General features: G+C 36.2%; 1 protein-coding gene across 2 annotated transcripts in view; it reads right to left on the bottom strand.

Annotated features, from left to right (window-relative positions):
- The window catches only part of LOC142339596 (uncharacterized), a 144,716-nt gene that overhangs the window by 64,852 nt on the left and 67,393 nt on the right, over positions 1 to 12,471 (bottom strand). For both annotated transcript variants that reach the window (XM_075389745.1, XM_075389746.1), the window contains exons 18-19: positions 6,598 to 6,924; positions 5,773 to 5,935 (exon numbers count right to left, since the gene is read on the bottom strand). In XM_075389745.1, the coding sequence (XP_075245860.1) occupies positions 5,773 to 5,935; positions 6,598 to 6,924 (490 nt within the window). The remainder of the gene's footprint in view (positions 1 to 5,772; positions 5,936 to 6,597; positions 6,925 to 12,471) is intronic.

The following is a 12,471-nucleotide window of genomic DNA, read 5'->3' as shown; positions in this document are numbered from 1 at the left end:
TTTGTCCCATTAGAATGTCAATGAAATCGGTCATCAGCAACAAAGTGACCGAATAACAAAAAGAATGAAAATAAGAAAATAAGAAAAAGCAGTAAAAAGACGAAATACATAAAAATTGCTCACATTTCAAAAAAAGTTGCGTAAAAGTTACGATAACGGTTCAAAACCAAAAAACAACATTTTTTGAAAAAAATGTCAAAATTGATAAAACGTTAGATTTGAATTTAAATAATTAGGTAAACTCGAAAAAGCCCCATTACAGAGGCCAGCTTTTAAACATAGAAAAAGTATTGGGGAAAATTTTCAGCAAGAGACAGCATTTGTGAAAGTGCTCATTAATATAACCCCACCCCCCAACAATAATTTGCTGATGAAAATAATTGACAGTAGTTGGTTAGAATTTGCTTGTCAAGAGCTTTCATACGGTACCACTTATTTGTTTTCTAGAATGCGTATAAAACTTTCCGATTTGATGTAGGGAAAGAAAGCCAGCTTCGCATAAATATTCCTCCATTTCCAAAGAATTGTTGCAACAATTAAAGGAGAGATAACGATTAAGTAGAAAAGCAACGTATCAAAGTTCTCGCGGTAATTTGTAGAATTCAAGTGGTAAATTTGAAAGAAAGAAAACTACTTTTACTTCCTCAGTTTTCAAACTCCGATAAAATTTTTGTCTTTTTAAAAAGTAAGTTAAGTTTGTCAAGGACACTGTGCCTTCTCGTTAGCAAAAGCCCGGCATATGACAACAATCATAATCATCAAACTGGACTGAAGTAGCTGACTTCCAAAAACTGTAACAACAAAATCAAGCGAAACAAAACATAACTGAATTACATTATTAATCATAACCGTCCGAAATCATAAGATCTAATTAACCCCATCCTTCCCTTATTCAATAACATTTTGGCACCCAACCCAACAGTTTCGAAACCACACCTAAAGCTAAGTATTGTTTTCAAAAAAATACATTTCACAATGAGCTAGACCGATGTGCACCATGATTTTTTCAATGTTTCAGAATATCTAAAGATCAGAAATAACACCTATATCAAAACACTCTGACTATGGTGATGTAATTACACAACACACAAAGACAAAACGATAAAGATAAACATTGCAACTTTACAGATTTCGATAAAACTTTATTACTTCTTTCCGGTTCTTCTGGGGTTTCACCCACCCCAAGTACCCCCTTCTGGTTGGTCGCTTCCCCAACCCCCGCCATCTTTCTGGTTCTTCTGGGGTTTTACCCACCCCAAGGACCCCCTTCTGGTTGGTCGTTTCCCCAACCCCCCGCCTTCTTTCTGGTTCTTCTGGGATTTTACCCACCCCGATGACCCCCTTCTGGTTGGTCGTTTCACCAACCCCCCGCCTTCTTTCAGGTTCTTCTGGGGTTTTACCCACCCCAAGGACCCCCTTCTGGTTGGCCGTTTCCCCAACCCCCCCCCCCCCCGCCTTCTTTCCGGTTCTTCCTGGGTTTTACCCACCCCAAGTACCCCCTTCTGGTTGGTCGTTTCCCCACCCCCCCCCCGCCTTCTTTCTGGTTCTTTTGGGGTTTTACCCACCCCGAGGACCCCCTTCTGGTTGGTCGTTTCCCCAAACCCCCGCCTTCTTTCTGGTTCTTCCGGGGTTTTACCCACCCCACGGACCCCCTTCTGGTTGGCCGTTTCCCCAACCCCCAGCCTTCTCTCCGGTTCTTCTGGGGTTTTACCCACCCTAAAGACCCCCTTCTGGTTGGCGTTTCCCCAAACCCCCGCCTTCTTTCCGGTTCTTCCTGGGTTTTACCCACCCCAAGGACCCCCTTCTGGTTGGTCGTTTCCCCAACCCCCGCCTTCTTTCTGGTTCTTCTGGGGTTTTACCCACCCCAAGAAACCCCTTCTGATTGGTCGTTTCCCCAACCCCCGCCTTCTTTCCGGTTCTTCTGGGAGTTTTACCCACCCCAAGCACCCCCTTCCGGTTGGTAGTTTCCCCAACCCCCGCCTTCTTTCCAGTTCTTCTGGAGTTTTACCCGCCCCAAGGACTTCTTCTGGTTGGTCGTGTTGATAGTTTCCAGCTTTTGGTAGGTATTGGTTTTGGTAGGTATCGGTAGGTTCCAACTTTTGGTAGGTATTGGTTTTGGTAGGTATTGTTAGGTTCCGGTTTTTGGTAGGTATTGGTCTTTGGTAGGTATTGGTAGGTTCCGGCTTTTGGTAGGTATTCTTAGGTTCCGGTATTTAGTAGGTATTGGTTCTGGTAGATATTGGTAGTTTCCAGCTTTCGGTAGGTATTGGTAGGTTCCGATATCTAGTAGGTATTGGTATTTGGTAGGTATTGGTTTTGGTTCTAACACTCGTAAGGCATTGATATCGATAGGTATTAGTAGTTTCTGGCGGTAAAAACTACTACTGTTACCACCAAACATTCCTGATTTTACTCGGTTTGTCTGAACTACTCTGACTTCTCATTAATGGTCGAGACGAGGTCAACCTCAAACAAAACAGTGCCCAAAATGAGTACTAGTTCATCCGATTCCCCAGATGGAGCAATGTTCACTCAACAGTTCATTGGTACCTCAACAGCAACCAAGTCAAATGAACAGAAGCGTTTGGAAGCCTCTAAACTCATGATGGAAAATGACATCAAACTACATACTGACTACCTCATTGCTGCTATAGAGTCCTCACAAGATATCGAAACTTTAGAGGAAACAGTTAATGAAATTAGGGAAATGCAGCAGAAGCTTGATTCAGATGTCATTGACCTAATCATTGGTTTGGAGCCCGATGAACAAGATATTATGTCCAGAGAACACAGCCGTTTGAAGATAGACATAAAACGGACTCTGACATTATTCCGAAAACATGTTAAAGAGAAAAAGACGCCTCTTCAGCAAACGTCATCTGGTGGATTATCCTTGAACTCCAATGAGAACATAGAAACACATGACACTACCTTGCCACATTTAAAACAACGTCCCACTCATTTTGTCTTTGACGACACTCTTTCAATTGATCGCAGCACTTAAAACAATACGTCAGCGCCCGCTGAGAATTCCCGTTTTGTCAGTTATGATTATACTGCACCCGGTGGTACAACTCTACCTGTCAACAACACTTCATTCACCTCAAATTTTAAGATATCAGCTAAACCCTGCAGTGCGCCACAGCAATCGTTCTCAACTTTTCTTTTCGGATTTCCAACTGATAGCAACTCACTAGGACAAAATAACTCTTTTCCATTAACACAGTCAAACTTCAGTAATATTCCTAACACATCAGTTACGCAGACGCCATTTGCTTCTTCACACAATGTCTCAATGTCTACTTGCTTTCAGAAATCCGTACCCAAGTTGCACGCGGACCATTTTGATGGTGATCCATTAAGCTGGATGAAATGGTACAGCATTTTTCAAGCTACTATTGACAGAGCACCAATGACATCATCTGAAAAAATGATTCACTGTAATCACTATTAACAGGTGAAGCGAAAGCCCTCGTCGACGGCTATGGTTGCAACGGTGACTTATACGCTTCTGCAATTCATCGCCTTCAAGAACACTTTGGGAATCCAAAGCGAATTGTAAACGCTTTCCTTGAGAAATTGAATAGATTCAAATCACCCAATTTATCCCATCCAAAGAGCTACACACACTTCTCTTCTTTTCTTTTGACAATGGTGGATACTTTTCAGCAACTTGGATTCGTTCACGACCTTCATTCAACTACGAACCTGAATGTGGCGCTAGCAAAATTGCCCAGTCCCGTACGTCTTGAGTGGAACAAATTTGTGCTAGAAAAGGACTTCCAGCAACCATCTCTACAGATACTCTCTGATTGGCTTCTTCACTACTCCAAAGCATGTCGAGATTTAAACTCTAGCCCCCAAACTTTTCAATCAAGCCACGCGTAATCGTCCTGGAAATTTCTCCGAGTGTACCAAACTCCACAGCAGCTACAAGTGGATGGAAAAACAATCAATATAAACAGTCAACTAGCAGCTCTAGCAGCAACTCGGTAGTTGAAGGCAGGCAACCCACTGTGAAACTTTGTCCAAGCAATGAAAGTTGCCAACTCCTATACAAGTGTACCCACTTCCAAGCTCTCCCACCAAGCATTCGCAGAGAGCACATAAGAAAACGTAGATTATGTTTCAACTGTTTTGGAAACCATCACGTGGAAAAGTGCACCTCCAAAAACGTTTGCCGTAGCAACAATTGCGGTATGAAACACCACAATCTATTGCACGATAGTTTTGCTATTAAGTCAGGTTCAAAAAAACCTAATTTGAAAACTTTAAACTTACAAGGAACAGGACAGGTAGCTGTTGTTCCTGTACAACTCAAAAACGGTGATAAAGTTTTGGATACTTATGCTTATTTGGACAATGGCACTTGCCAAAGCTTGTTGCTGAGGTCAACTGCAACAAATCTGAACTTAAGCAAGAATACCATTGGCAAAAGGCCAATTAGTGGCTATCATATGACAAAAGAAATTGATTGTGCACCTGTAAAACTTCAAATCAGACCCTTACAAGGGGAGGAACAGTCATTCGAACAAATAGACGTTGTCGCCGTTCCAGATCTCAATATGTCACCCGTAGATACAAAGAAACTTAATCATCTCTGTGAATCGTTTGAACACCTCAACCATATATGTTTCCCAGACAAAGGGGACAATAATGTTTCCATCATTCTCGGAATTGACAATCTAGATCTGCACTACAAACAAATAGTTGAAGGACCCAAGAATGCACCATGGGGAGTTGAAACCCAACTTGGTTGGACATGTGCTGGAAAAACTGATTTAATCCCAGATGATTGCAATCCAGTTCAGTTCACTCAACTAAACAGCCATCCTAATATGGACAACGGTATGTTCAAGTTGGTCTCCGATTGGATGAAAATTGAAAACTAAGGCATAGCATCATCCAAGAAAGCAATGTCTAAAAATGACAAAAGAGCCCTTGATATTATAGAAAGTACCACTAAACTCGCCAATGGTCATTATGAAGTTGGTCTTCTCTGGAAAGAGAACGCCGATCTCTCAAATAACAGATGGCTTGCGGAGAAACAGCTTTATCAGCTCAACAAAAAACTTTCAAACAATCCAGAATCAAAGCAAAAATACGAGGAAACGCTAGAAAAAGACTGAATTACATTATTAATCAAAACCGTTCCGAAATCATAAGATCTAATTAACCCCATCCTTCCCTTATTCAATAACAAAGTTGATCGTGTTTTTTGTGAGATTATCGAACTATACCAAACTAATCAGCTTGGTTTTCAATAAGGTGGTAGAGACAGACTAAGTTACAATTTTTTGTAAATTGATCAAATAAAGGTTCTGATATTTAAAAATGCAAAGTATGAAAATTTCATGAAAAAAATCAGCCTCAACTTTTCCCTCCTTGAATTGAATTGAATTGAATTTCATTTCCCAGCTACATAACATTAATTAAACAAAACAAAATTTAACTAAAAAGAGGTTACGCCTGGACGGACCCTTGAAGAGACTACAGCCTCATCTAGCAAGAACCTGGTATAATATTTACGAAAACCAATTGAAATTACAGGAAGTCAAAAAAATAAATTGAACACTTCATAGCTATCCTGAATATATAGTTAAGTAAAGGATCTTAAAAAAGGTTCCAAAAAAACTTGGTTCCATTTATTTTGAACAATTAATTCCGTTAAAAAATTCAACGATACATTGATACATTAACGCACTCTTTCGTTTTCAAGTCAAAATAGTTCAATTAAGAAATCGGATCGAATTGATGTGTTGACTGACTAACTTCGAGGACAATCGCTTGAGCAATTTTGGCGACTTCATCCAAAGACGAAATGTCCAGCGTCTCGTATTCCGCGATAGATACCAGCAGGTTATCAGGGGCAATTTCATCAGTGATTGCTTTTAATTCTGACCATTTTTCATATTCGGCTATCGCTTTCTCCGAACTAAATAAAAAACGAAAACTTGTTACTCATTTCAACACAATTATAACTGCACGCAAAGCTAAGAGGTTAAAAAAATTCATGTTTTCGTGATAGATGTCTGCAACGTGAACTTTGATCCATTAAGCTTACTTGACGTGAAATTCTTTGAACAAGAAGTTGAAGGATTTGACCATCTTTCAAAAGAGCTTGTAAATGTCTTAAAAACTTGCAAAGCAGAATAAATCTTTGGTGAGTAATAAAATTATTCTAAAAATCGTCAAACTTGGGAGCTATTATAAAAGATGTTTTTCTAACGGTAAACAAAACACAAGGCGCTTCTTTATCTTAATTACCTGCAGAAAATTCATTCGGTATTTTACCGTGAGACTTCTTTTGTTCTATGTTCTATGATTGCAAAAGTTTCACGTGCTTTTAGTCCAAAATGTTTTTTTTTATTTCCTAGATTTTTTAAAAAAAAAGTTCAATGGGATCTATTCTGTCCCCCCCCCCCCAGTGTTTTTTATGACCCCCAGTTACAAATTATATTTTGTTATATAGCACGTTTCTATGTAAGAAAATAGCACGTGCGCCTGGGGGTCATAAAAAATTTATGCTCACTAAGCTGGGGGGGGGGGGGGGGGGGGTTGCAAAACAGAATAGATCCGTTCAATGGAAGGCTTTACCTTTCTTTTAATTTCTCTTCGGCTGTCATTATTTCGACCATCAAATGTTCAACTGCGCTGCAAAAATCGGTAGCCTCCTTCAATCGACCAACTGTCTCAAATTGTTCTTTAGATTCGTTGTTGTGAAGATGTTCTATCTGTTTGCTATTTTCGGAAAGCAGCAAAGCAGCACTGTCCAGTGCAATCCTCTGATTGGTCAACTGTTTCAGCCAATCGGACACTGGTTCATTTTCCAAGTCATTTGTAGACTTTTGGCATTCAATCAAATTCAGCAAACGGCTTTGGGCTTCGTTTATGAGGTCATTTCCGTTCTTGAAGAGTTCTTGTCTGAACAGATGAAAAAACTATTATTGGGGGGGATGGGGTCTTATTAACCTTCTCAGAAACGAAAAAAGGCAATTAGAACTGAAAAATAAAGCCGGCATTTTGCCAAAATATCTGCGGAATAGAGTTGCAAGTTGTAGACCAGATAAAACAGATACAAAGCTGAGATCACGGAATTGCCGATGAAATCTGTGAAACCTAATTTAGAAAACAAAGAGTTTAAATTTGAAAAATTTTAATTGCTTGTTCAATTTCGGATGTTTTGTAATCAACAACTTTCATCAAATAGGATTCTTATTCATTGAATTCCAGTGGATACGTTATCTCAGATTAAAAACAAATATAGTGAAATTGTGTAATAAGCAAACAGGGTATATAAGTTTTCAAATTGATTTAAATTTGCAGCTAATTGTTACTCATTTGTATCGTTTTAAAATTCAGAATGCGCCGATGGAGTTTTATAAAAATTAAACAAGTTTAAAAAGGAAAAGATTCACAGTAAAAAACATCTGAGTTTCAACGTTGTTGAGACTGGCCTGACAAATTGTCAACAAAAATGTTTCAACATATTTAAATTTGAAGAAAAACATATAAATGGAGAGTAAAAACTTACAAAAACATTCATTTTTTTAACTTCATTTTTATCTTAAGAAAAAGAAAACAAAATAGAATACAACATACTGAAAACTAAACCATGTTAGTTTTCAGTATGTTTTTTAATAGTTTTTCAAAATAGCCAAAAACTAAGCTTTGTTTTATGTAAATGAGGCTCTGAGGAAATTTCCGAAAAGATTTCAATCAGTTTGAAAAAATTAATTAATTTTTATCGAAGCCAAAAATAATGTTTTCTTGACGTAGAAAATTTAATAGTGAAGCTTTCATCTAATTGAATGAACTGCCAGTGCCAGCATTTATTAATATGAAATGAAATCATAGTCCGATTAGCTCAAAAAATATCATCTGAAAAAAACTGATGCAAGAAGAATACAAAAGACCAAAACTTATTTAACTGTCCACTTTATTTAAAAAAAAAACAAACCTAGTGTTAGACAAAGTTCAAACTCACTGGGTTTCCTAAAACTCACTGGGTGTGTTAATATATTTGATGATTTCAGATGTCAAGTAGAAGTCGTTCGAACGGTAACTTTAGTTACGCCAACAAACCAAAAGGAGCATGTTCCAATCTGTTAATTTAATTTACGTGTTTCCTTAATTTTTCTTTTTTTTTAAACAAGTAAATTGAAAATATAACCCAGGGGTTAAATATTACAGGTTTAAAATTATATAAACAAAATTGGTACAATGTTAAAAATCAAAATTAGTGGTTCCGTTTTCTAAAGGTAAAAATAACTTTTGAAGCCAACAACGTTCCTTTCCAACGGTACAAGCTTGAATTGTTGGAGCAGATGCTGTTTTAACATGCGTTTAAACTTTGAGCGTGACCTGATAGTCCGGACTTCACGCGGAAGTTTATTCCAATTTTGGATGCTTCTTTTTTGTAATGATCGACTGCTCGACCTTAAGAGAATTAGCTGTTCAGTTCTGTTGTTTTTTCTTACTAAGACATTACCACTTAGAAAAAAACTCTCAGTGCCGTCTGTTTTAAATAATGAAATATCATTCCTAAGTTTGGAAACACTCATCTGGCTTATTAAAAGTTCTGCAGGCAAAATGTCAGATTTTACTAAGAGATCTGTAGATCTCTCAAACTTTTTTCTCATATAGCAAACTTTAATTCCCCAATTGATTTGTCGATTAATTCGCTGCATTGCAGAGAAATTCAAGTTCTGAAAAAATAGAGCACTGAATGTTAAATGAGAAAGGACTAGGGATTTGAATGGCATCAATCGTGCTTTCAGAGGTAACTGATAACGTAAAAGGTATATGGATCTAATCGCTGTGGCCATATTTGATAGGACTTTGTTGAGTTGTACATGAAAATTTAATTTAGAATCAATTATTATACCCAAGTATCTGCAGTGACTTTGTGGTTTAATTTCTTGTCCCCGAAAAACCATTGGATCAAAATTTTCATGTTCCTTCGAGACGCAAAGAAGTTCAGTTTTACCGGTATTCATGGTTAATTTGTTTTGCTTTAGATAATTATCTGTTTTCTCCAGTATTTCAGAAACACATTTTTCCAGTTCGCTGACATTGTTTCTGCTTAAATGGAAACTTGTGTCATCAGCAAATTGAATTATGTCGAAGTTTCCTTGTACTTTTTCTCGAAAATCGTTAATATAGAGAAGAAAAACTAGTGGCCCTAAAACCGTTCCCTGTGGAACACCATGATTTGTTTCCAACCATTCTGAGTAAACATCATTTATCTTAACACACTGCTGTCTGTTTTTAAGAAATGAAGCAAAAAATTTAACTGCACTTTCTGAAAAACCGTTAATTCAATTTTTTTGAGAAAAATCTTGTGCGATAATGAATTTCTCTCTACGATCTACTCATTTCACATATTTCACCAATGTTATCGGAAATCAAAGATGGATTTTAATGGAGCATAATCATAATTACGCATGTGCTAATCCCTCAATGCGCAGCTAGTCTCATTGTCATGAACTTGTCACTACTCATTTTCAAAATTCGTAGAGAATTCTTTAATATGAAAGTGCATTTTTCTTTTCATGCCCTTTTGTTTAAATAACATTGGCGTCATTGATTTGCAAATTAGTGGATTGGTCGATATTGCCCGCTTTTCTTGTTCTTGTTTTTTTTTTAAAATTCCCGATTCGCATATACTTTCAAAGAATGCTTATTGTTAAATGTTTTAGCACGTATCTAATAGTTTTAATGACTTTTTGCTAGCTTTCTTTTAGTAAAAGAACCTGCATTTTTTTATAATAGTGAAATTTTTGATCTGGTTGAGTTTTTGTGCTTTTTGTCCCTTGATGTTTTTTCTCAAAAATTCTTAAATATTTTCAAAGTTCACATCAGAGTTCGAAAGGTTGTTTAACATATAGTTATTGGTTGTAATGACTTTGGCACCACTATTTCCCCCAAACAATGGATTTATTGCCGTTTTAAAAAAAAATTTAATGTACGATCGAATGCGTTCAATTTCACAAGTTAGTCAGTTGATAAGCCAGATAATCATGTCTTTGAATGATCGATTATTTTGGACTGTCCACAACTTATTTAACTGTCCACTTTATTTTAAAAAAAAAACAAACCTAGTGTTAGACAAAGTTCAAACTCACTGGGTTTCCTAAAACTCACTGGGTGTGTTAATATATTTGATGATTTCAGATGTCAAGTAGAAGTCGTTCGAACGGTAACTTTAGTTACGCCAACAAACCAAAAGGAGCATGTTCCAATCTGTTAATTTAATTTACGTGTTTCCTTTATTTTTCATTTTTTTTAAACAAGTAAATTGAAAATATAACCCAGGAGTTAAATATTACAGGTTTAAAATTATATAAACAAAATTGGTACAATGTTAAAAATCAAAATTAGTGGTTCCGTTTTCTAAAGGTAAAAATAACTTTTGAAGCCAACAACGTTCCTTTCCAACGGTACAAGCTTGAATTGTTGGAGCAGATGCTGTTTTAACATGCGTTTAAACTTTGAGCGTGACCTGATAGTCCGGACTTCACGCGGAAGTTTATTCCAATTTTGGATGCTTCTTTTTTGTAATGATCGACTGCTCGACCTTAAGAGAATTAGCTGTTCAGTTCTGTTGTTTTTTCTTACTAAGACATTACCACTTAGAAAAAAACTCTCAGTGCCGTCTGTTTTAAATAATGAAATATCATTCCTAAGTTTTGAAACACTCATCTGGCTTATTAAAAGTTCTGCAGGCAAAATGTCAGATTTTACTAAGAGATCTGTAGATCTCTCAAACTTTTTTCTCATATAGCAAACTTTAATTCCCCAATTGATTTGTCGATTAATTCGCTGCATTGCAGAGAAATTCAAGTTCTGAAAAAATAGAGCACTGAATGTTAAATGAGAAAGGACTAGGGTTTTGAATAGCATCAATCGTGCTTTCAGAGGTAACTGATAACGTAAATGGTATATGGATCTAATCGCTGTGGCCATATTTGATAGGACTTTGTTGAGTTGTACATGAAAATTTAATTTAGAATCAATTATTATACCCAAGTATCTGCAGTGACTTTGTGGTTTAATTTCTTGTCCCCGAAAAACCATTGGATCAAAATTTTCATGTTCCTTCGAGACGCAAAGAAGTTCAGTTTTACCGGTATTCATGGTTAATTTGTTTTGCTTTAGATAATTATCTGTTTTCTCCAGTATTTCAGAAACACATTTTTCCAGTTCGCTGACATTGTTTCTGCTTAAATGGAAACTTGTGTCATCAGCAAATTGAATTATGTCGAAGTTTCCTTGTACTTTTTCTCGAAAATCATTAATATAGAGAAGAAAAACTAGTGGCCCTAAAACCGTTCCCTGTGGAACACCATGATTTGTTTCCAACCATTCTGAATAAACATCATTTATCTTAACACACTGCTGTCTGTTTTTAAGAAATGAAGCAAAAAATTTAACTGCACTTTCTGAAAAACCGTTAATTCAATTTTTTTGAGAAAAATTTTGTGCGATAATGAATTTCTCTCTACGATCTACTCATTTCACATATTTCACCAATGTTATCGGAAATCAAAGATGGATTCTAATGGAGCATAATCATAATTACGCATGTGCTAATCCCTCAATGCGCAGCTAGTCTCATTGTCATGAACTTGTCACTACTCATTTTCAAAATTCGTAGAGAATTCTTTAATATGAAAGTGCATTTTTCTTTTCATGCCCTTTTGTTTAAATAACATTGGCGTCATTGATTTGCAAATTAGTGGATTGGTCGATATTGCCCGCTTTTCTTGTTCTTGTTTTTTTTTAAAATTCCCGATTCGCATATACTTTCAAAGAATGCTTATTGTTAAATGTTTTAGCACGTATCTAATAGTTTTAATGACTTTTTGCTAGCTTTCTTTTAGTAAAAGAACCTGAATTTTTTGTAATAGTGAAATTTTTGATCTGGTTGAGTTTTTGTGCTTTTTGTCCCTTGATGTTTTTTCTCAAAAATTCTTAAATATTTTCAAAGTTCACATCAGAGTTCGAAAGGTTGTTTAACATATAGTTATTGGTTGTAATGACTTTGGCACCACTATTTCCCCCAAACAATGGATTTATTGCCGTTTTGAAAAAAAATTTAATGTACGATCGAATGCGTTCAATTTCACAAGTTAGTCAGTTGATAAGCCAGATAATCATGTCTTTGAATGATCGATTATTTTGGACTGTATTTCATGACTTGTCCTCTTACGTTTTTTTAAAAATTTTTGGTTTTCTCTTTTTGTTTTTAAAAAAGTTTTCTCGTCAAGCAACTCAACTCATTCATATTAATTTTACAGCAGACTGGAGTCAAACTTTGAGTTCCAAAGGCAATCATCGAAGAAAAAAGTTGATTAAAACAACTGCACAATGGTAACAAAATAGTTTTTTAAGATAATCAAAAAGACAAAAAAAAAGAATGAAAATTACAAAAAGAATAAAAATAGAAGTTGTTGACTTCAATCGGTC

The sequence above is a fragment of the Convolutriloba macropyga genome, chromosome 5 (genome assembly GCF_964194025.1).
Source record: "Convolutriloba macropyga chromosome 5, txConMacr16.3, whole genome shotgun sequence".
Lineage (NCBI taxonomy): Eukaryota > Metazoa > Xenacoelomorpha > Acoela > Convolutidae > Convolutriloba > Convolutriloba macropyga.
Note: the sequence above shows the minus strand (reverse complement) of the source record. Positions and strands in the feature narration are given on the sequence as shown.